This window comes from Pseudophryne corroboree (genome assembly GCF_028390025.1).
Source record: "Pseudophryne corroboree isolate aPseCor3 chromosome 6 unlocalized genomic scaffold, aPseCor3.hap2 SUPER_6_unloc_1, whole genome shotgun sequence".
Lineage (NCBI taxonomy): Eukaryota > Metazoa > Chordata > Amphibia > Anura > Myobatrachidae > Pseudophryne > Pseudophryne corroboree.
Genome location: NW_026967602.1, coordinates 2,614,301 through 2,638,628, shown reverse-complemented (window position 1 = coordinate 2,638,628; position 24,328 = coordinate 2,614,301). Strand labels below are relative to the sequence as shown.

Sequence of the window (24,328 nt, the reverse complement as noted above, 5' to 3'; positions counted from 1 at the left end):
GACACTCTCCCTCTATTACATTTGGCCCCATATGTTGTTCTTATGTACGAGACACTATTGTTACTAGCGTACTACCTCCCGATGCAGGACCCTCCGCCTTTCCTGTAACTATACGTCACACCACAACGCGCCCACACGTGTCATCTGTATATCAGCACATTAACCCCTTCCCCGCTCACACCACGTCCCCCGGATACAGGAATGATCGCATCCTGCCAAATTCTGCAGAACTCGCCCTAATCTCCTTCCTCTTCCTCCCTTCCCGCACTGCACTCTGCTCCAGCAGTTACACCCTCATACACCTTCCTCTTCCTCCCTTCCCGCACTGCACTCTGCTCCAGCAGTTACACCCTCATACACCTTCCTCTTCCTCCCTTCCCGCACTGCACTCTGCTCCAGCAGTTACACCATCATACACCTTCCTTTTCCTCCCTTCCCGCACTGCACTCTGCTCCAGCAGTTACACCCTCATACACCTTCCTCTTCCTCCCTTCCCGCACTGCACTCTGCTCCAGCAGTTACACCCTCATACACCTTCCTCTTCCTCCCTTCCCGCACTGCACTCTGCTCCAGCAGTTACACCCTCATACACCGTCCTCTTCCTCCCTTCCCGCACTGCACTCTGCTCCAGCAGTTACACCATCATACACCTTCCTCTTCCTCCCTTCCCGCACTGCACTCTGCTCCAGCAGTTACACCCTCATACACCTTCCTCTTCCTCCCTTCCCGCACTGCACTCTGCTCCAGCAGTTACACCCTCATACACCTTCCTCTTCCTCCCTTCCCGCACTGCACTCTGCTCCAGCAGTTACACCCTCATACACCTTCCTCTTCCTCCCTTCCCGCACTGCACTCTGCTCCAGCAGTTACACCCTCATACACCTTCCTCTTCCTCCCTTCCCGCACTGCACTCTGCTCCAGCAGTTACACCCTCATACACCTTCCTCTTCCTCCCTTCCTGCACTGCACTCTGCTCCAGCAGTTACACCCTCATACACCTTCCTCTTCCTCCCTTCCCGCACTGCACTCTGCTCCAGCAGTTACACCCTCATACACCTTCCTCTTCCTCCCTTCCCGCACTGCACTCTGCTCCAGCAGTTACACCCTCATACACCGTCCTCTTCCTCCCTTCCCGCACTGCACTCTGCTCCAGCAGTTACACCCTCATACACCGTCCTCTTCCTCCCTTCCCGCACTGCACTCTGCTCCAGCAGTTACACCCTCATACACCTTCCTCTTCCTCCCTTCCCGCACTGCACTCTGCTCCAGCAGTTACACCCTCATACACCGCCCTCTTCCTCCCTTCCCGCACTGCACTCTGCTCCAGCAGTTACACCCTCATACACCTTCCTCTTCCTCCCTTCCCGCACTGCACTCTGCTCCAGCAGTTACACCCTCATACACCTTCCTCTTCCTCCCTTCCCGCACTGCACTCTGCTCCAGCAGTTACACCCTCATACACCTTCCTCTTCCTCCCTTCCTGCACTGCACTCTGCTCCAGCAGTTACACCCTCATACACCTTCCTCTTCCTCCTTCCTGCACTGCACTCTGCTCCAGCAGTTACACCCTCATACACCTTCCTCTTCCTCCCTTCCTGCACTGCACTCTGCTCCAGCAGTTACACCCTCATACACCTTCCTCTTCCTCCCTTCCAGCACTGCACTCTGCTCCAGCAGTTACACCCTCATACACCTTCCTCTTCCTCCCTTCCCGCACTGCACTCTGCTCCAGCAGTTACACCATCATACACCTTCCTCTTCCTCCCTTCCCGCACTGCACTCTGCTCCAGCAGTTACACCCTCATACACCTTCCTCTTCCTCCCTTCCTGCACTGCACTCTGCTCCAGCAGTTACACCCTCATACACCTTCCTCTTCCTCCTTCCTGCACTGCGCTCTGCTCCAGCAGTTACACCCTCATACACCTTCCTCTTCCTCCCTTCCGGCACTGCACTCTGCTCCAGCAGACAAAGGACAGGCCATGGCATCAGATATACCTGCAGTGACGGGTGCAGCAGTTACACCATCATACACCTTCCTCTTCCTCCCTTCCTGCACTGCACTCTGCTCCAGCAGTTACTCCCTCATACACCTTCCTCTTTCTCCCTTCCCGCACTGCACTCTGCTACAGCAGTTACACCATCATACACCTTCCTCTTCCTCCCTTCCCGCACTGCACTCTGCTCCAGCAGTTACACCCTCATACACCTTCCTCTTCCTCCCTTCCCGCACTGCACTCTGCTCCAGCAGTTACACCCTCATACACCTTCCTCTTCCTCCCTTCCCGCACTGCGCTCTGCTCCAGCAGACAGAGGACAGGCCATGGGGTCAGATATACCTGCAGTGACGGGTGCAGCAGTTACACCCTCATACACCTTCCTCTTCCTCCCTTCCCGCACTGCACTCTGCTCCAGCAGTTACACCCTCATACACCTTCCTCTTCCTCCCTTCCCGCACTGCACTCTGCTCCAGCAGTTACACCATCATACACCTTCCTCTTCCTCCCTTCCCGCACTGCACTCTGCTCCAGCAGTTACACCCTCATACACCTTCCTCTTCCTCCCTTCCCGCACTGCACTCTGCTCTGTGTACAGATGGTCGGAGAGCCGGATTAGTATATCAGGCCTCAGGTATTGGGGTGTATATGACCCTCTTTCTGTGACACCCCGACAGTCTGCATTATCCTATTCGCTATGTCACTATCAGTCTGTGGCTCAGTGGGTAAATAGCCCTGACGTACAGTGTGAGGGGGACACACGTGATTCATTCCCTGTCCCTCACTCTCTGTATATAGTGATTTCTTGGAAACATGAAGTTGTGTAACACTGGGGTGGGGGACGTGGAGGCGGCAGGAACCGAGATGGGTCTGTCAGCGTTCCTCTGCTCTCCGCCTCTCACCACGAGTAGTGTAGACCACAGGACAAGCCACAGAGGAAGGTCAGTAATGAGGGTGGTGTATATGGCTGTATCTGAGACTGCTAACCCTCAGTCCCTGTCCTGTAATCGGGGTTGGACTGGCCCACATAGGTACAGGGGAATCCCCCGATGGACCCCACTGACTGAGGACTCACCCCCTCCTCTAGGGATCAGGTTCCAGACTGTGCACTTGTATTATACTTTATACATATGTTATATGGGGGTTATTCAGAGTTGTTAGCAAACCAAAAGAGTACAACTGGGCAAAAGCATGCTGCACTGCAGGTGGGGCAGATGTAACATGTGCAGAGAGGCCTGGGTAACAACATGCTGCACTGCAGGTGGGGCAGATGTAACATGTGCAGAGAGGCCTGGGTAACACCATACTGCACTGCAGGTGAGGCAGATGTAACATGTACAGAGAGACCTGGGTAACACCATACTGCACTGCAGGTGGGGCAGAAGTAACATGTGCAGAGAGACCTGGGTAACACCATACTGCACTGCAGGTGAGGCAGATGTAACATGTACAGAGAGACCTGGGTAACACCATGCTGTACTGCAGGTGGGGCAGATGTAACATGCGCAGAGAGACCTGGGTAACACCATGCTGCACTGCAGGTGGGGCAGATGTAACATGTGCAGAGAGACCTGGGTAACACCATGCTGTACTGCAGGTGGGGTAGATGTAACATGCGCAGAGAGACCTGGGTAACACCATGCTGCACTGCAGGTGTGGCAGATGTAACATGTGCAGAGAGACCTGAGTAACACCATGCTGCACTGCAGGTGGGGGCAGATGTAACATGTACAGAGACATCTGGGTAACAACATGCTGCACTGCAGGTGGGGCAGATGTAACATGTGCAGAGGGACCTGGGAAACACCATGCTGCACTGCAGATGGGGCAGATGTAACATGTACAGAGACATCTGGGTAACAACATGCTGCACTGCAGGTGGGGCAGATGTAACATGTACAGAGAGACCTGGGTAACACCACGCTGCACTGCAGGTGGGGCAGATGTAACATGTACAGAGACCTGGGTAACCCCATGCTGCACTGCAGGTGGGGCAGATGTAACATGTACAGAGAGACCTGGGTAACACCATGCTGCACTGCAGGTGGGGCAGATGTAACATGTGCAGAGAGACCTGGGTAACCCCAAGCTGCACTGCAGGTGGGGCAGATGTAACATGTGCAGAGAGACCTGGGTAACACCATGCTGTACTGCAGGTGGGGCAGATGTAACATGTGCAGTGAGACCTGGGTAACACCATGCTGCACTGCAGGTGGGTCAGATGTAACATGTACAGAGATACCTGGGTAACACCATGCTGCACTGCAGGTGGGGCAGATGTAACATGTGCAGAGAGACCTGGGTAACCATGCTGCACTGCAGGTGGGGCAGATGTAACATGTACAGAGAGACCTGGGTAACATCATGCTGCACTGTAGGTGGGGCAGAAGTAACATGTACAGAGAGACCTGGGTAACATCATGCTGCACTGCAGGTGGGGCAGATGTAACATGTACAGAGATACATGGGTAACACCATGCTGCACTGCAGGTGGGGCAGATGTAACATGTGCAGAGAGACCTGAGTAACCCCATGCTGCACTGCAGGTGGGGCAGATGTAACATGTGCAGAGAGACCTGGGTAACCCCATGCTGCACTGCAGGTGGGGCAGATGTAACATGTACAGAGAGACCTGGGTAACACCATGCTGCACTGCAGGTGGGGCAGATGTAACATGTGCAGAGAGACCTGGGTAACACCATGCTGTACTGCAGGTGGGGTAGATGTAACATGCGCAGAGAGACCTGGGTAACACCATGCTGCACTGCAGGTGTGGCAGATGTAACATGTGCAGAGAGACCTGAGTAACACCATGCTGCACTGCAGGTGGGGGCAGATGTAACATGTACAGAGACATCTGGGTAACAACATGCTGCACTGCAGGTGGGGCAGATGTAACATGTGCAGAGGGACCTGGGAAACACCATGCTGCACTGCAGATGGGGCAGATGTAACATGTACAGAGACATCTGGGTAACAACATGCTGCACTGCAGGTGGGGCAGAAGTAACATGTACAGAGAGACCTGGGTAACCCCATGCTGCACTGCAGGTGGGGCAGATGTAACATGTACAGAGAGACCTGGGTAACACCACGCTGCACTGCAGGTGGGGCAGATGTAACATGTACAGAGACCTGGGTAACCCCATGCTGCACTGCAGGTGGGGCAGATGTAACATGTACAGAGAGACCTGGGTAACACCATGCTGCACTGCAGGTGGGGCAGATGTAACATGTGCAGAGAGACCTGGGTAACCCCAAGCTGCACTGCAGGTGGGGCAGATGTAACATGTGCAGAGAGACCTGGGTAACACCATGCTGTACTGCAGGTGGGGCAGATGTAACATGTGCAGTGAGACCTGGGTAACACCATGCTGCACTGCAGGTGGGTCAGATGTAACATGTGCAGAGAGACCTGAGTAACACCATGCTGCACTGCAGGTGGGGGCAGATGTAACATGTACAGAGACATCTGGGTAACAACATGCTGCACTGCAGGTGGGGCAGATGTAACATGTGCAGAGGGACCTGGGAAACACCATGCTGCACTGCAGATGGGGCAGATGTAACATGTACAGAGATACATGGGTAACACCATGCTGCACTGCAGGTGGGGCAGATGTAACATGTGCAGAGAGACCTGAGTAACCCCATGCTGCACTGCAGGTGGGGCAGATGTAACATGTGCAGAGAGACCTGGGTAACCCCATGCTGCACTGCAGGTGGGGCAGATGTAACATGTACAGAGAGACCTGGGTAACACCATGCTGCACTGCAGGTGGGGCAGATGTAACATGTGCAGAGAGACCTGGGTAACACCATGCTGTACTGCAGGTGGGGTAGATGTAACATGCGCAGAGAGACCTGGGTAACACCATGCTGCACTGCAGGTGTGGCAGATGTAACATGTGCAGAGAGACCTGAGTAACACCATGCTGCACTGCAGGTGGGGGCAGATGTAACATGTACAGAGACATCTGGGTAACAACATGCTGCACTGCAGGTGGGGCAGATGTAACATGTGCAGAGGGACCTGGGAAACACCATGCTGCACTGCAGATGGGGCAGATGTAACATGTACAGAGACATCTGGGTAACAACATGCTGCACTGCAGGTGGGGCAGAAGTAACATGTACAGAGAGACCTGGGTAACCCCATGCTGCACTGCAGGTGGGGCAGATGTAACATGTACAGAGAGACCTGGGTAACACCACGCTGCACTGCAGGTGGGGCAGATGTAACATGTACAGAGACCTGGGTAACCCCATGCTGCACTGCAGGTGGGGCAGATGTAACATGTGCAGAGAGACCTGAGTAACCCCATGCTGCACTGCAGGTGGGGCAGATGTAACATGTGCAGAGAGACCTGGGTAACCCCATGCTGCACTGCAGGTGGGGCAGATGTAACATGTACAGAGAGACCTGGGTAACACCATGCTGCACTGCAGGTGGGGCAGATGTAACATGTGCAGAGAGACCTGGGTAACACCATGCTGTACTGCAGGTGGGGTAGATGTAACATGCGCAGAGAGACCTGGGTAACACCATGCTGCACTGCAGGTGTGGCAGATGTAACATGTGCAGAGAGACCTGAGTAACACCATGCTGCACTGCAGGTGGGGGCAGATGTAACATGTACAGAGACATCTGGGTAACAACATGCTGCACTGCAGGTGGGGCAGATGTAACATGTGCAGAGAGACCTGGGTAACATCATGCTGCACTGTAGGTGGGGCAGAAGTAACATGTACAGAGAGACCTGGGTAACATCATGCTGCACTGCAGGTGGGGCAGATGTAACATGTACAGAGATACATGGGTAACACCATGCTGCACTGCAGGTGGGGCAGATGTAACATGTGCAGAGAGACCTGAGTAACCCCATGCTGCACTGCAGGTGGGGCATATGTAACATGTGCAGAGAGACCTGGGTAACCCCATGCTGCACTGCAGGTGGGGCAGATGTAACATGTACAGAGAGACCTGGGTAACACCATGCTGCACTGCAGGTGGGGCAGATGTAACATGTGCAGAGAGACCTGGGTAACACCATGCTGCACTGCAGGTGGGGCAGATGTAACATGTGCAGAGAGACCTGGGTAACACCATGCTGCACTGCAGGTGGGGCAGATGTAACATGTGCAGAGAGACCTGGGTAACACCATGCAGCACTGCAGGTGGGGCAGATGTAACATGTACAGAGAGACCTGGGTAACAACATGCTGCACTGCAGGTGGGGCAGATGTAACATGTGCAGAGATACCTGGGTAACACCATGCTGCACTGCAGGTGGGGCAGATGTAACATGTGCAGAGAGACCTGGGTAACACCATGCAGCACTGCAGGTGGGGCAGATGTAACTTGTACGTAGACGCAGTACAGACTGGGACACACGGCAGCAGAAATGTAAGGGGGGGGGGGTTCTTGGGAGGTGATCGGGGGGTAGCTAAACAGAGGCAGGGAGATGTTGCATGTAATGGGAGTGCCGCAGGTGTGTTGCTGACAGTGGCTGCGTTCCTAGATGTAGATCCGTGCACGCAGGCGGCCGTACTCCGATGGATAATCAGTACCTGTTGCAGGACTGGTGTGACTGATGGTGACATGTATAGATGCACCTGGCGGTATTCCAGCACCTGCGGACACTGACAGTGAGCGTCTCAGTTACTGCACATTGGACGCACGGATGTGCACCAGGGAAGGGCGTTTTAGGGGCAAATGCAGGATGTCTAGAGGGGGGTTTCCAGATGCTGGGTGTTAGAGCCCCAGCAGGGCGACACACAGCACCGCGGCCCCAGCTCCAAACTGGTCAGCCCTGGATCTGGAATTCCTCAGAAAGTTGGGACCCTAAAAAAATGGGATCCCCCTTCCCCGTGTCTAAACAGTATGGCCTGCAGGGGAGAGAGTCTACAAAACATTCTGCAGGAAACATTTATCTCATATACACAGCAAGTGGCCAGGAAAGGGTTAAACATCCCACACAAAATCCGCATACATAATACCCTCATTAGGAAATAGAACATTGGCCCTCATTCCGAGTTGTTCGCTCGGTATTTTTCATCACATCGCAATGAAAATCCGCTTAGTACGCATGCGCAATGTTCGCACTGCGACTGCGCCAAGTAACTTTACTATGAAGAAAGTATTTTTACTCACGGCTTTTTCTTCGCTCCGGCGATCGTAATGTGATTGACAGGAAATGGGTGTTACTGGGCGGAAACACGGCGTTTCAGGGGCGTGTGGCTGAAAACGCTACCGTTTCTGGGAAAAACGCAGGAGTGGCCGGGGAAACGGTGGGAGTGTCTGGGCGAACGCTGGGTGTGTTTGTGACGTCAAACCAGGAACGACAAGCACTGAAATGATCGCACAGGCAGAGTAAGTCTGAAGCTACTCTGAAACTGCTAAGTAGTTAGTAATCGCAATATTGCGAATACATCGGTCGCAATTTTAAGAAGCTAAGATTCACTCCCAGTAGGCGGCGGCTTAGCGTGTGTAACTCTGCTAAATTCGCCTTGCGACCGATCAACTCGGAATGAGGGCCTATGCTTCATACACCCACATTCTCCCGCCTCATGGTAAGATGCCTGTCTCTTGTTGCTGGCAGCTGCTCTCTGGTCTGTTGCGCTGACTGAGCGCTCAGATCCACGCACAGAACAGATTCGGCAGAAGAAGCCGCTGCAGTGAGGCTTCTGCTCCGTCCTGTGTCCTGCATTATATACCGCATTATATACCGCAGCTCCATTATAACTGTATTATGTAGCACTGGCTGCTACTGGGGTCATGACCTGAGCGGCTGGCCTGGGTGGGTGGTCTAAGTGACTGTGAACCCCCTTCACTTGCCTATGGACATACAGTTGCAGATGGGCGACCGCCAATAGACGCAGGCGCGGCCAGATGTGGCTACATCCGACTTATTAGAATCTACCCCCCCCCCCATTATGTCACACAATTGCTCCCAGAATGCCCGAAATCCGCAGTGCAACCTTCACAAGGCCACTGGGACGCAAGCGCAGTACAACAGTAATCACCCAGCAACGGGAACACCTCGCACCCACCTCGGGATCAGGGCCTGAGCTGTGCGGATGGCTCCATGATGTCTCCTCACAGGAGTAAGGGGACGGGTTGCCGCGGTGAGCCGGATTCACAGGTGCAGCCGCCAAACCTGGGGCAGCGGATACACCCACTTGCAGAGGTCCTATGATGGTGACAGCAACGGGTGGCCTTCAGGAGACTTACCTGCGTTATCAGGCATCTGGGAGAGCCACCAGAGATTCTGCAGTCTCCCGCACATTCCAGGAGTGCAGGCAAGTTCCAGTGCGGAAACGCTAAACAGGCGAAGCCGAGTGGCTGAGGTCCTGTGGCCTGTGAGGACCGCTCTCCCATCCGGTGATTGGCCATTGTCACCCCTGTGATGCCCCTTCCTCCGCATGCTGGTCAGCTATAATGAGAGCGGGTCATAGGCTGGTATTCCCGCTGCGGTGTCTCTACTGGCTCAGCCGCAATCCCAGGGGTCAGAGGAGGCGCGCTGCACCCGGATTGGTGGGAATTGTTACCTCTGTACCGAGGGGTTCTCACACCTGCACATAATGGGGGTAACTCAGACCTGATCGCAGCAGCAAATTTGTTAGCAGTTGGGCAAAACCATGTGCACTGCAGGTGGGGCAGATGTAACATGTGCAGAGAGAGTTAGATTTGGGTGGGGTATACTGTTTCTGTGCAGGGAATACTGGCTGCTTTATTTTTATACTGCAATTTAGATTTCAGTTTGAACACACCCCACCCAAATCTAACTCTCTCTGCACATGTTATATCTGCCCCTCCTGCAGTGCACATGGTTTTGCCCAACTGCTAACAAATTTGCTGCTGCGATCAACTCAGATTTACCCCCACTGTGTAGCACTGAGCACTGTACTAGGGTAACCAGACAATCCCTCTAACCTGGGACACATGAGTTACACAGGTTCTGGGGCTGGCTGGCTACAAGTCTGCATTTCACCTGGTTTTAAGCAGCCCCCGAACCTGTGTAATCCATGAGCGTCCCAGGATAAAGGGACAGTATGGTCAGCCTAGCTGTACTATCAGCACCGCCCTCCGCCCTCCGCCCTCCGCCGTATTTCAGGGCTTGCAGGATTTCCTGACTGATTACAGTGACATCACTGACAGCAATATCCACATAAACAGCAGCACGTTGTGTTCCCGGTAATCACAAAGGAGAAGTGATTGTGGTGGGGTGAGTGTGTGCGTGCAACTATTTTTTGATGGGGCGTGACCACGCCTCCCTGAATTTGGCCACGCCCCCAGCACCCGGGCTCGCGAAACCCTTTCGATGGCCCCTGCACATTGGGAGGCCACCTCGTCTTTCGTGTTTTACAGATTGCACGAATATCTGAAATGTGCTCATTCAACCGTAAAGGGCCTGAGGCAGATTCGGCGCCAGTTGCACACACATGCCATGGCCGATGGATCTCTCCCACAAGATCCAGGAACTTATTGTGTATGTACAGTAATTACCGGCGATATATCACAGACTATAATATACTGTCACTATAATATATTCATGCGACACTTCACCAATAATTCAACAATGAAATAAATAAACAGCTCAGTACACAAAGAAGCAACTTGGAAAACTAGTGTTCTGCAGACATATATATATATATATATATATATATACACACATATACTCTAACAATAATGGTCACCTGTCCCACAGTCTGCGCCTCTGACTCTTCACTGGCCAGTCTTTTGTTGGTGCACATATCGATCCTTCATATACTGTTGCAGTTTCTGAATGAACGTTTGGTTGACTAGTTGAATTATTCCTGATCTTAGACTGAAGATTAATGGGCCAAAATAAGTTACTGTTACTACGGAGGTCATTCCGAGTTGATCGCTAGCTGCCGTTGTTCGCATGCAGCGATCAGGCTAAAAATCGGCATTTCTGCGCATGCGTATGCACCGCAATGCGCACGCGCGACGTACGGGTACAAAGTCCTTTGTGATTTTGCACAGGTTCTAGCGAAGCTTTCAGTCGCCTGGCAGAACGCAGGAAGATTGACAGAAAGGGGCGTTTCTGGGTGTCAACCGACCGTTTTAAGGGAGTGCTTAGAAAAACGCAGGCGTGTCGGGGAAAACGCAGGCGTGGCTGGGCGAACACTGGTCGGGTGTGTGACATCAAAAGCCGTCCCTCCGTCGTTAGAACCAACGCACACGAAGAGTAAGTCCAGGGCTGGTCTTGTTTTGCACAAAATGTTTTTGCAGGCGCTCTGCTGCACAGGCGTTCGCACTTCTGCACAGGCGAAAATACACTCCCCAGTGGGCGGCGACTATGCGTTTGCACGGCTGCTAAAAACTGCTAGCGAGTTATCAACTCGGAATGAACCCCTATATCCGAACACTAGCTCTACGTTAATTGCTAACCCTGTGGTACAGACTAGACTCTCCAATGCTGACTGTTGCTTTGTGATATAGATCTATCCCCGCAGGGGAGCCGTGTCTCCAGGGCCTGCCTCTCTCGCTGAGGGAGGTGGAGGGGAGGCTGCACTCAGATCACAGTACTGCCTGGGCCACTCCAGCTCCACGCACAGCTCCGGTTCCCAGCAGGCTGGCGGTGGCGGAACCTCTCACGTACAGCCGTCCTGTCAGCCAGCACCACAACAACGCAGCTGCTGTTTCTCAAAATGGCTGCCACAGTTCTCAGTCCTGACCGCCTTCCGCTGACCTCACCTCCTGACACTGGTCCATGTGACCTGCCCCTGAACTCCTGCGCAGCCGCCGAGGCTGCTGGGAATTATCCGCCTGTGTAGTCACATGCACAGTAGCGCACTCCAGTGTCAGACATCGCGTAGCGGGGTATCATAGGACGCAATATGTACGTTCTCTCTGCTTCCCTGGCAATTCCCAGCCTGGGTGTTATCACGGGAGAAATACCCATTGTTGGTCTACATCACTGGCTCCCAAACTCAGTCTTCAAGGATCCCCAATAATGATTTAATATTTATTTATTACCATTTACTTATATAGCGCACACATAATCCGCAGCGCTGTACAGAGAATATTTGGCCATTCACATCAGTCCCTGCCCCAGTGGAGCTTACACTCTATATTCCCTATCACATGTACACGCACACACATTCACGCTAGTGTTAAATTTGTTGGAAGCCAATTAACCTACCAGTATATTTTTGGATTGTGGGGGGAAACCGGAGTACCCGGAGGAAACCCACGCAAGTACAGGGAGAATATACAAACTCCACACAGTTAGGGCCATGGTGGGAATTGAACCCATGACCTCAGTGCTGTGAGGCAGTAATGCTAACCACTACACCATCCGTGCTGCCAGCTCATGTTTTCCAGGTCACCCAGCAGGAGCACAGGTGTACTCATTACTCACTGACACATTATAAAAGACCCACAGGTGGAGCTAATTATTTCACTTGTGATTCTGTGAGGAGACCTGGAAAACATGAACTGTTGGGGGGTCCTTGAGGACCAAGCTTAGGAACCACTGGTCTACATCAATGGTGTCATCGGTGCTTATCATGGATGGCATGAAACCATAGGTGGGAAACCATCGCTGGTTTCAACTATCAATGAACATCCCTCATTGTGCTGCACTGTGGGCAAGAGGCCAATAATGGAAGATGGATGGGGCTTTATTGGACACTGGGGGGGGGGGGGGGGGGGGAGATAAGCTTCTTACCCCCTGCAGAGTCTTAAAAAATCCAATTGCTGGATGTCTGCTATTGATGCCAGGGAACTGTCAGATCTCCATCACCGATGGCTAAACCATCAACATCACTGTCAATAACTATCACTGCCTCTGCCCCAACCCAGCACTGAGGGAGTGCTGAGGGAGAACTGAGAGGGGTGCTGAGGGAGAACTGAGGGAGAACTGAGAAGGGTGATGAGGGAGAACTGAGGGGTGCTGAGGGAGAACTGAGAAGGGTGCTGAGGGAGAACTGAGAGGGATGCTGAGGGAGAACTGAGAAGGGTGCTGAGGGAGAACTGAGAAGGGTGCTGAGGGAGAACTGAGAGGGGTGCTGAGAGAGAACTGAGAGGGGTGCTGAGGGAGAACTGAGAAGGGTGCTGAGGGAGAACTGAGGGGGGTGCTGAGGGAGAACTGAGAAGGGTGCTGAGGGAGAACTGAGAAGGGTGCTGAGGGAGAACTAAGAAGGGTGCAGAGGGAGAACTGAGAAGGGTGCTGAGGGAGAACTGAGAAGGGTGCTGAGGTAGAACTGAGAAGGGTGCTGAGGTAGAACTGAGAAGGGTGCTGAGGGAGAACTGAGAGGGGTGCTGAGGGAGAACTGAGAAGGGTGCTGAGGGAGAACTGAGAAGGGTGCTGAGGGAGAACTGAGAGGGGTGCTGAGGGAGAACTGAGAAGGGTGCTGAGGGAGAACTGAGGGAGAACTGAGAAGGGTGATGAGGGAGAACTGAGGGAGAACTGAGAAGGGTGCTGAGGGAGAACTGAGAGGGATGCTGAGGGAGAACTGAGAAGGGTGCTGAGGGAGAACTGAGAGGGGTGCTGAGGGAGAACTGAGAGGGGTGCTGAGGGAGTACTGAGAGGGGTGCTGAGGGAGTACTGAGGGGGTGGTGAGGGAGTACTGAGGGAGAACTGAGAGGGGTGCTGAGGGAGAACTGAGAGGGGTTCTGAGGAAGAACTAAGAGGGGTGCTAAGGGTGATCTGAGAGGGGTGCTGAGAGAGTACTGAGGGGGGTGCTGAGGGAGTACTGAGAGGGGTGCTGAGGGAAAACTGAGAGGGGTGCTGAGGGCGAACTGAGAGGGGTGCTGAGGGAGAACTGAGAAGGGTGCTGAGGGAGAACTGAGAAGGGTGCTGAGGGCGAACTGAGAGGGATGCTGAGGGAGAACTGAGGGAGAACTGAGAAGGGTGCTGAGGGAGAACTGAGAGGGATGCTGAGGGAGAACTGAGAGAGAACTGAGAAGGGTGCTAAGGGAGAACTGAGAGGGGTGCTGAGGGAGTAAGCTGAGGGGAGCTGAGGAAGTGCTGAGGGAGAACTGAGGGGGTGCTGAGGGAGAACTGAGAGGGGTGATGAGGGAGAACTGAGAGGGGTGCCGAGGGAGAACTGAGAGGGGTGCTGAGGGAGTACTGAGAGGGGTGCTGAGGGAGTACTGAGGGGGTGGTGAGGGAGTACTGAGGGAGAACTGAGAGGGGTGCTGAGGGAGAACTGAGAGGGGTTCTGAGGAAGAACTAAGAGGGGTGCTAAGGGTGATCTGAGAGGGGTGCTGAGAGAGTACTGAGGGGGGTGCTGAGGGAGTACTGAGGGAGAACTGAGAGGGTGCTGAGGGAGAACAGAGAGGGGTGCTGAGGGAAAACTGAGAGGGGTGTTGAGGGAGAACTGAGGGGGGTGCTGAGGGAGAACGGAGGAGGGTGCTGACGGAGTACTGAGAGGGGAGCTGTGGGAGTTCTAAGGGAGAACTGAGAGGGGTGCTGATGGAGTACTGAGAGGGGTGCTGATGGAGTACTTAGAGGGGTGCTGAGGGAGAACTGAGGGAGTACTGAGAGGGATGCTGAGGGAGAACTGAGAGGGATGCTGAGGGAGAACTGAGAGGGGTGCTGAGGGAGAACTAAGGGGGGTGCTGAGGGAGAACTGACATGGGTACTGAGGAAGTACTGAGAGGGGTGTTGAGGGAGAACTGAGGGGGTGCTGAGGGAGTACTCAGAGGGGTGTTGAGGGAGAACTGAGGGGGGTGCTGAGGGAGAACTGAGGGGAGTGCTGAGGAAGTACTGAGAGGGGTGCTGGGGGAGTACTGAGATGGGAGCTGAGGAAGAACTGAAGGGGTGCTGAGGGAGACCTGAGATGGGAGCTGAGGGAGAACTGAGGGGGGTGCTGAGGAAGTACTGAGAGGGGTGCTGGGGGAGTACTGAGATGGGAGCTGAGGAAGAACTGAAGGGGTGCTGAGGGAGACCTGAGATGGGAGGTGAGGGAGACCTGAGGGGGGTGCTGAGGAAGAACTGAGAGGGGTGCTGGGGGAGTACTGAGATGGGAGCTGAGGAAGAACTGAAGGGGGTGCTGAGGGAGAACTGAGATGGGAGCTGAGGGAGAACTGAGAGGGGTGCTGAGGAAGAACTGAAGGGGGGCTGAGGGAGAACTGAGAGGTGTGCTGAGGGAGTACTGAGAGGGGTGCTGAGATGGGAGTTGAGAAGTAATGAGGAAGAACTGAGAGGGGTGCTGAGGGAGAACTGAGAGGGGTGCTGAGGGAGAACTGAGAGGGGTGTTGAGGGACAACTGAGAGGGGTGCTGAGAGAGTACTGAGATGGGAGTTGAGAAGTGCTTAGGAAGAACTGAGAGGGGTGCTGAGGGAGTACTGAGATGGGAGCTGAGGAAGAACTGAAGGGGTGCTGAGGGAGAACTGAGAGGGGTGCTGAGGGAGAACTGAGAGGGGTGCTGAGGGAGAACTGAGAAGGGTGCTGAGAGAGTACTGAGATGGGAGTTGAGAAGTGCTGAGGAAGAACTGAGAGGGGTGCTGAGGGAGAACTGAGAGGGGTGTTGAGGGACAACTGAGGGGGGTGCTAAGGGAGAACTGAGAGGGGTGCTGAGGGAGTACTGAGATGGGAGCTGAGGAAGAACTGAATGGGTGCTGAGGGAGAACTGAGATGGGAGTTGAGGGAGAACTGAGAGGGGTGCTGAGGGAGTACTGAGAGGGATTCTGAGGGAGTACTGAGAGGGATGCTGAGGGAGTACGGAGAGGGGATCTTCTGGAGAACTGAGGGGGTGCTGAGGGAAAACTAAGAGGGGTGCTGTAGGAGTACTGAGAAGGGTGCTGAGTGAGAACTGAGATGGGAGCTGAGGGAGTTCTGAGGGAGAACTGAGAGGGGTGCTGAGGGCAAACTGAGAGGGGTATTGGGGGGAGCTGAGTGAGTCCCGAGGGAGAACTGAGAGGGGTGTTGAGGGAGAACTGAGGGGATTGCTGAGGGAGAACTGAGAGAGGTGCTGAGGGAGTACTGAGAGAGGTGCTGAGGGAGTACTGAGAGGGGTGCTGAGGGAGAACTGAGGGAGTACTGAGAGGGGTGCTGAGGGAGAACTGAGGGGGGTGCTGAGGGAGAACTGAGAAGTGTTCTGATGAAGTACTGAGAGGGGTGTTGAGGGAGAACTGAGGGGGTGCTGAGGGAGAACTGAGAGGGGTGCTGAGGGAGTACTGAGAAGGGTGCTGAGGGAGAACTGAGAGGGGTGCTGAGGGAGAACTGAGAGTGGTGTTGAGGGAGAACTGAGGGGGGTGCTGAGGGAGTACTGAGAGGGGAGCTGAAGGAGAACTGAGAGGGGTGTTGAGGGAGAACTGAGGGGATTGCTGAGGGAAAACTGAGAGGGGTGCTGAGGGAGTACTGAGAGAGGTGCTGAGGGAGTACTGAGAGGGGTGCTGAGGGAGAACTGAGAGGGGTGCTGAGGGAGAACTAAGAGGGGTGCTGAGGGAGAACTGAGGGGGTGCTGAGGGAGAACTGAGAGGGGTGCTGAGGGAGAACTGAGAGTGGTGTTGAGGGACAACTGAGGGGGGTGCTGAGGGAGTACTGAGAGGGGAGCTGAAGGAGAACTGAGAGGGGTGTTGAGGGAGAACTGAGGGGATTGCTGAGGGAAAACTGAGAAGGGTGCTGAGGGAGTACTGAGAGAGGTGCTGAGGGAGTACAGAGAGGGGTGCTGTGGGAGAACTGAGAGGGGTGCTGAGGGAGAACTAAGAGGGGTGCTGAGGGAGAACTGAGGGGGGTGCAAAGGGAGAACTAAGAAGTGTTCTGATGAAGTACTGAGAGGGGTGTTGAGGGAGAACTCAGGGGGTCCCGAGGGAGAACTGAGAGGGGTGCTGAGGAAGAACTGAGGAGGGTGCTGATGGAGTACTGAGAGGGGTGCTGAGGGAGTACTGAGAGGGAAGCTGAAGGAGAACTGAGAGGGGTGTTGAGGGAGAACTGAGGGGATTGCTGAGGGAGAACTGAGAGGGGTGCTGAGGGAGTACTGAGAGAGGTGCTGAGGGAGTACTGAGAGGGGTGCTGAGGGAGAACTGAGGGAGTACTGAGAGGGGTGCTGAGGGAGAACTGAGTGGGGTGCTGAGGGAGAACTGAGGGAGAACTGAGAAGTGTTCTGATGAAGTACTGAAAGGGGTGTTGAGGGAGAACTGAGGTGGTGCTGAGGGAGAACTGAGAGGGGTGCTGAGGGAGTACTGAGAAGGGTGCAGAGGGAGAACTGAGAGGGGTGCTGAGGGAGAACTGAGAGGGGTGTTGAGGGACAACTGAGTGGGGTGCTGAGGGAGAACTGAGAGGGGTGCTGAGGAAGTACTGAGAGAGGTGCTGAGGGAGAACTGAGGGAGTACTGAGAGGGGTGCTGAGGGAGTACTGAGAGGGGTGCTTAGGGAGAACTGAGAGGGGTGTTGAGGGACAACTGAGGGGGGTGCTGAGGGAGAACTGAGAGGGGTGCTGAGGGAGTACTGAGAGAGGTGCTGAGGGAGTACTGAGAGGGGTGCTGAGGGAGAACTGAGGGAGAACTGAGGGGGTGCTAAGGGAGAACTGAGAGGGGTGCTGAGGGAGTACTGAGAAGGGTGCTGAGGGAGAACTGAGAGGGGTGTTGAGGAAGAACTGAGGGGGGTGGGTGCTGCGGGAGAACTGAGATGGGTTCTGAGGAAGTACTGAGAGGAGTGTTGAGGGACAACTGAGGGGGGTGCTGAGGGAGTACTGAGAGGGGTGCTGAGGGAGTAGTGCTGAGGGAGTACTGAGAGGGGTGCTGAGGGAGAACTGAGGGGGGTGCTGAGGGAGTACTGAGAAAGGTGCTGAGGGAGAATGGAGAGAGGTGCTGAGGGAGTACTGAGAGGGGTGCTGAGGGAGAACTGAAGGAGTACTGAGAAGGGTGCTTAGGGAGAACGGAGAGAGGTGCTGAGGGAGTACTTAGAGGGGTGCTGAGGGAGAACTGAGGGAGTACTAAGAGGGGTGCTGAGGGAGGACTGAATGGCTTGCTGAGGGAGAACTGAGGGGTCCTGAGGGAGAACTGAGAGGGGGGTGCTGAGGGAGGACTGAGAGGGGTGCTGAGGGAGGACTGAGGGGGTGCTGAGGGAGTTCTGAGAGGGGTGCTGAGGGAGGACTGAGAGCGGTGCTGAGGGAGGACTGAGAGGGGTGCTGAGGGAGTACTGAGAGGGGTACTGAGGGAGGACTGAAAGGCTTGCTGAGGGAGAACTGAGGGGTGCTGAGGGAGAATTGAGATGGGTGCTGAGGGAGGACTGAGAGGGGTGCTGAGGGAGGACTGAGAGGGGTGCTGAGGGAGGACTGAGAAGTGAGGACCCCCACTCAGCACCCCTGGCTGCACAATCCCTTGGAGACTTGTAATCCTTTATAGTGCATAGTGTGAGACACATTGGTCACTATGGAATGATCTCTCCTCTCATTCTCTTCCAGGCGATGGGGATGGATGACCGAGACTTCGAGCAGCTGACTGCAAATGACAATAGAGAAGGTATTTATGACATAATTGATGGGGTGGAGCCGATTTCTATTACAATGTCTAATCCATACATTATCGTACTCCATCTAGTCAGCAGAATGTCCCGGTGGTGTCAGCAGCCCTTCTCCTCCCGTCTCCTTGGCCTTCTCTTGTGCATGTGTGTTGCACTTATCAGCCTGAACATCATAATCACTGTTACCAGCAGAGGTAAGTTACCAGATACCTACACAGAGCAAATCACTGGGGTCCTAATGATACTCATCCTTATCCTGCTCTTCCATAATGGCCATTGGTGGTGAGCTGTAATGGCCAATCGTCGCTGGGTGTCCTTACCAACAGGGACCAGCTTCAGCCTTCTGTCTTCCTGAAGAAGAGCCTTTGGGTTTCATCACTAGAAAACAAAGAGCGGGGAATTCCTTCCTGCTGTCCCTCCCATATCGCCCCGCGGAGCGCTTGTGTGGTACTGCCATGTGGACACTTTGCTGCATATGGGAACATTATACCTCAGACAGCGCTTTAAACCAGTTTCTGTTGCTATAATATCTCATTCTGTTTCCACGCATTTCACCTCTCACAGCAACACTACTATAACTGTATCACCTGCTTAATATACATCTTAATGAATCAGTGTCTGCAACCTACTGGCTGAAGATACTCCTTTCCTAAACAGATTTCCATGAGAAGGAGTTGGAGAAACTTCTCGCTTCCCAAATTTGTGACCCTGATGGGAGATCAAACGATGAGCGACAGTATGATCAGGATGGTAAGGTTCAAGGTGGATATTGCTGGAACTTCAGCAGTGAGTAACATCGGAGGAAGGAGTGGAATTGGAGACTGGAGTGGAATCAGTGGATGGAGTGGAATCAGGGGGAGGGAGAGGAATCAGAGGAGGGAGGGAGTAGAACTGGAGAAGAGAATGGAATCAGTGGATGGGGTGGAATTGGAGGAGGGAGAGGAATCGGGGGAGGGAGTGGAATTGGAGGAGGGAGAGGAATCGGGGGAGGGAGTGGAACTGGAGAAGAGAATGGAATCAGTGGATGGAGTGGAATCAGGGGGAGGGAGAGGAATCAGAGGAGGGAGGGAGTAGAACTGGAGAAGAGAATGGAATCAGTGGATGGGGTGGAATTGGAGGAGGGAGAGGAATCGGGGGAGGGAGTGGAATTGGAGGAGGGAGAGGAATCGGGGGAGGGAGTGGAACTGGAGAAGAGAATGGAATCAGTGGATGGAGTGGAATTGGAGGAGGGAGAGGAATCGGAGGAGGGAGTGGAATCGGAGGAGAGAATGGAATCAGTGGATGGAGTGGAATCGGAGGAGGGAGTGGAATCGGAGGAGAGAATGGAATCAGTGGATGGAGTGGAATCGGAGGAGGGAGTGGAATCGGAGGAGAGAATGGAATCAGTGGATGGAGGGGAATTGGAGGAGGCAGTGGAATCAGGAAAGGGAGTGGAATCGGAGGAGGGAGTGGAATCAGGAAAGGGAGTGGAATAAGAGGAGGGAGTGGAATCAGGGGAGAGAGTTGGATAGGAGGAAGGAGTGGAATCGGGGATGGGAGTGGAATCAGGGGAAAGAGTTGGATAGGAGGAAGGAGTGGAATCGGGGAGGGGAGTGGAATCAGAGGAGGGAGTAGAACTGGAGGAGGGAATGGAATCAGTGGATGGAGGAGAATTGGAGGAGGGAGTGGAATCAGGGAAGGGAGTGGAATCAGGGGGAGGGAGAGGAATCAGAGGAGGGAGGGAGTAGAACTGGAGAAGAGAATGGAATCAGTGGATGGGGTGGAATTGGAGGAGGGAGTGGAATTGGAGGAAGGAGTGGAATTGGAGGAGGGAGTGGAATCGGAGGAGAGAATGGAATCAGTGAATGGAGTGGAAATGGAAGAGACAGTGGAATCGGAGGAGGGAGTGGAATCGGAGGAGAGAATGGAATCAGTGGATGGAGGGGAATTGGAGGAGGCAGTGGAATCAGGAAAGGGAGTGGAATCAGGAAAGGGAGTGGAATCGGAGGAGGGAGTGGAATCAGGAAAGGGAGTGGAATCGGAGGAGGGAGTGGAATCAGGGGAGAGTTGGATAGGAGGAAGGAGTGGAATCGGGGATGGGAGTGGAATCGGAGGAGGGAGTGGAATCAGGGGAGAGAGTTGGATAGCAGGAAGGAGTGGAATCGGGGGAGGGAGTGTAATCGGAGGAGGGAGTAGAACTGGAGGAGGGAATGGAATCAGTGGATGGAGGGCAATTGGAGGAGGGAGTGGAATTGGAGGAGGGAGTGGAATCAGGGAAGGGAGTGGAATTGGAGGAGGGAGTGGAATCAGGAAAGGTAGTGGAATCGGAGGAGGGAGTGGAATCAGTGGATGGACTGGAAATAGAGGAGGGAGTGGAATCAGGGCAGGGAGTGGAATCGGAGGAGAGAATGGAATCAGTGGATGGAGGGGAATTGAAGGAGGGAGTGGAATCAGGGGAGAGAGTTGGATAGGAGGAAGGATTGGAATCAGGGAAGGGAGTGTAATCGGAGGAGGGAGTGTAATCAGGGGAGAGAGTTGGATAGGAGGAAGGAGTGGAATCGGGGGAGGGAGTGGAATCAGGGGAGAGAGTTGGATAGGAGGAAGGAGTAGAATCGGGGATGGGAGTGGAATCGGAGGAGGGAGTAGAACTAGAGGAGGGAATGGAATCAGTGGATGGAGGGGAATTGGAGGAGGGAGTGGAATCAGGGAAGGGAGTGGAATCGGAGGAGGGAGTGGAATCAGGGAAGGGAGTGGAATTGGAGGAGGGAGTGGAATCAGTGGATAGACTGGAAATAGAGGAGACAGTGGAATCAGAGCAGGGAGTGGAATCGGAGGAGAGAATGGAATCAGTGGATGGAGTGGAAATGGAGGAGAGAGTGGAATCGGAGGAGAGAATGGAATCAGTGGATGGAGGGGAATTGCAGGAGGGAGTGGAATAAAAGGAGGGAGTAGAATCGGAGGAGGGAGTGGAATCGGGGAAGGGAGTGGAATCGGAGGAGGGAGTGGAATCGGGGAAGGGAGTGGACTCGGAGGAGGGAGTGGAATTGGAGGAGGGAGGGAGTAGAACTGGAAAAGAGAATGGAATCAGTGGATGGAGTGGAATTGGAGGAGGGAGTGGAATCAGGGAAGGGAGTGGAATAGGAGGAGGGAGTGGAATCAGTGGATGGACTGGAAATAGAGTAGAGAGTGGAATCGGAGCAGGGAGTGGAATCGGAGGAGAGAATGGAATCAGTGGATGGAGGGGAATTAGAGGAATGAGTGGAATTGGAGGAGGGAGTGGAATCAATGGATGGAGTGGAAATGGAGGAGAGAGTGGAATCGGAGGAGATAATGGAATCAGTGGATGGAGGGGAATTGGAGGAGGGAGTGGAATTGCAGGAAGGAGTGGAATTGGAGGAGGGAGTGGAATCAGAGGAGGGAGTGGAACTGGAGGAGGGAATGGAATCAGTGGATGGAGTGGAATTGGAGGAGGGAGTGGAATTGCAGGAAGGAGTGGAATTGGAGGAGTGAGTGGAATCAGTGGATGGAGTGGAAATGGAGGAGACAGTGGAATCAGTGGAATCGGAGAAGAGAATGGAATCAGTGGATGGAGGGGAATTGGAGGAGGGAGTGGAATCGGGGAAGGGAGTGGAATCATGGAATTGGAGGAGGGGGAGGGATGGAGTAGAACTGGAGAAGAGAATGGAATCAGTGGATGGAGTGGAATTGGAGGAGGGAGTGGAATCGGGGAAGGGAGTGGAATCAGAGGAGGGAGTGGAATTGGAGGAGGGAGAGGAATCGGGGGAGGGAGTGGAATCATGGAATTGGAGGAGGGAGAGGAATCGGGGGAGGGATGGAGTAGAACTGGAGAAGAGAATGGAATCAGTGGAAGGGAGTGAAATTGGAGGAGGGAGTGGAATCGGGGGAGGGAGTGGAATTGGAGGAGGGAGAGGAATCGGGAGAGGGAGTGGAATCATGGAATTGGAGGAGGGAGAGGAATCGGGGGAGGGAGTGGAATCATGGAATTGGAGGAGGGAGAGGAATCGGGGGAGGGAGGGAGTAGAACTGGAGAAGAGAATGGAATCAGTGGATGGAGTGGAATTGGAGGAGGGAGTGGAATTGGAGGAGGGAGAGGAATCGGGGGAGGGAGTGGAATTGGAGGAGGGAGAGGAATCGGGGGAGGGAGTGGAATCATGGAATTGGAGGAGGAAGAGGAATCGGGGGAGGGAGGGAGGAATTGGAGGAGGAAGAGGAATCGGGGGAGGGAGGGAGTAGAACTGGAGAAGAGAATGGAATCAGTGGATGGAGTGGAATTGGAGGAGGGAGAGGAATCGGGGGAGGGAGTGGAATTGGAGGAGGGAGAGGAATCGGGGGAGGGAGTAGAACTGGAGAAGAGAATGGAATCAGTGGATGGAGTGGAATTGGAGGAGGGAGAGGAATCAGAGGAGGGAGTGGAATCGGAGCAGGGAGTGGAATTGGAGGAGGGAGAGGAATCGGGGGAGGGAGTGGAATCGGAGGAGGGAGTGAAATCGGAGGAGGGAGAGGAATCGGGGGAGGGAGTGGAATCATGGAATTGGAGGAGGGAGAGGAATCGGGGGAGGGAGGGAGTAGAACTGGAGAAGAGAATGGAATCAGGGGATGGAGTGGAATTGGAGGAGGGAGAGGAATCGGGGGAGGGAGGGAGTAGAACTGGAGAAGAGAATGGAATCAGTGGATGGAGTGGAATTCGAGGAGGGAGAGGAATCGGGGGAGGGAGTGGAATTGGAGGAGGGAGAGGAATCGGGGGAGGGAGTGGAACTGGAGAAGAGAATGGAATCAGTGGATGGAGTGGAATTGGAGGAGGGAGAGGAATCGGGGGAGGGAGGGAGTAGAACTGGAGAAGAGAATGGAATCAGTGGATGGAGTGGAATTTGAGGAGGGAGAGGAATCGGGGGAGGGAGTGGAATTGGAGGAGGGAGAGGAATCGGGGGAGGGAGTGGAACTGGAGAAGAGAATGGAATCAGTGGATGGAGTGGAATTGGAGGAGGGAGAGGAATCGGAGGAGGGAGTGGAATCGGAGGAGGGAGTGTAATTGGAGGAGGGAGAGGAATCGGGGGAGGGAGTGGAATCGGAGGAGGGAGAGGAATCGGGGGAGGTAGAGAGTAGAACTGGAGAAGAGAATGGAATCAGTGGATGGAGTGGAATTGGAGGATAGGTGGAATTGGAGGAGGGAGAGGAATCAGGGGAGGGAGAGGAATCGGGGGAGGGAGGGAGTGGAATTGGAGGAGGGAGAGGAATCAGTGGATGGAGTGGAATTGGAGGATGGAGTGGAATTGGAGAAGGGAGAGGAATCAGGGGAGGGAGTGGAATTGGAGGAGGGAGAGGAATCAGTGGATGGAGTGAAATTGGAGGAGGGAGAGGAATCGGGGGAGGGAGTGGAATCATGGAATTGGAGGAGGGAGAGGAATCGGGGGAGGGAGTGGAATCATGGAATTGGAGGAGGGAGAGGAATCGGGGGAGGGAGTGGAATCGGAGGAGGGAGTGGAATTGGAGGAGGGAGTAGAACTGGAGAAGAGAATGGAATCAGTGGATGGAGTGGAATCGGAGGAGGGAGTGGAATCGGAGGAGAGAATGGAATCAGTGGATGAAGTGGAATTGGAGGATGGAGTGGAATTGGAGGAGGGAGCAGCCAATCATTTTCTAGCTAGCATTTATCAAGCACATGCTGTCCAATGATTGGTTGGTATGGGCAACTTCTCCACTTGTCCAATCTTTAGCAGGTTTGATACATCGCTATGTAGGAGGCCTCACTTGTGTGTTGTCCATGTAGGTGCGGTCTTCCAGAAACAGCTGCCTGGGATTAGTGATAATGGTGAGTAGGGAACGATATCTCTCCATTGTACCCATAAGAATACAGTAAGGCAGCAGGCTTAGTACATGACAGGTAACACG

At 54.1% G+C, this 24,328-nt stretch overlaps 1 protein-coding gene across 2 annotated transcripts in view; it reads left to right on the top strand.

Moving 5' to 3' along the window:
- The first annotated feature begins 2,829 nt into the window (after positions 1 to 2,829).
- The window catches only part of LOC134985598 (C-type lectin domain family 10 member A-like), a 33,287-nt gene continuing 11,788 nt past the window's right edge, over positions 2,830 to 24,328 (top strand). The window contains exons 1-5 of one of the 2 annotated variants that reach the window (XM_063950415.1): positions 2,830 to 2,936; positions 18,381 to 18,438; positions 18,517 to 18,633; positions 19,097 to 19,189; positions 24,207 to 24,248. In XM_063950415.1, coding sequence (XP_063806485.1) covers positions 18,384 to 18,438; positions 18,517 to 18,633; positions 19,097 to 19,189; positions 24,207 to 24,248 — 307 coding nt within the window. In that variant the 5' untranslated portion in view covers positions 2,830 to 2,936; positions 18,381 to 18,383. Of the gene's footprint in view, positions 2,937 to 18,380; positions 18,439 to 18,516; positions 18,634 to 19,096; positions 19,202 to 24,206; positions 24,249 to 24,328 lie in introns of both variants that reach the window. The other variant, XM_063950414.1, reaches the window with a different exon arrangement.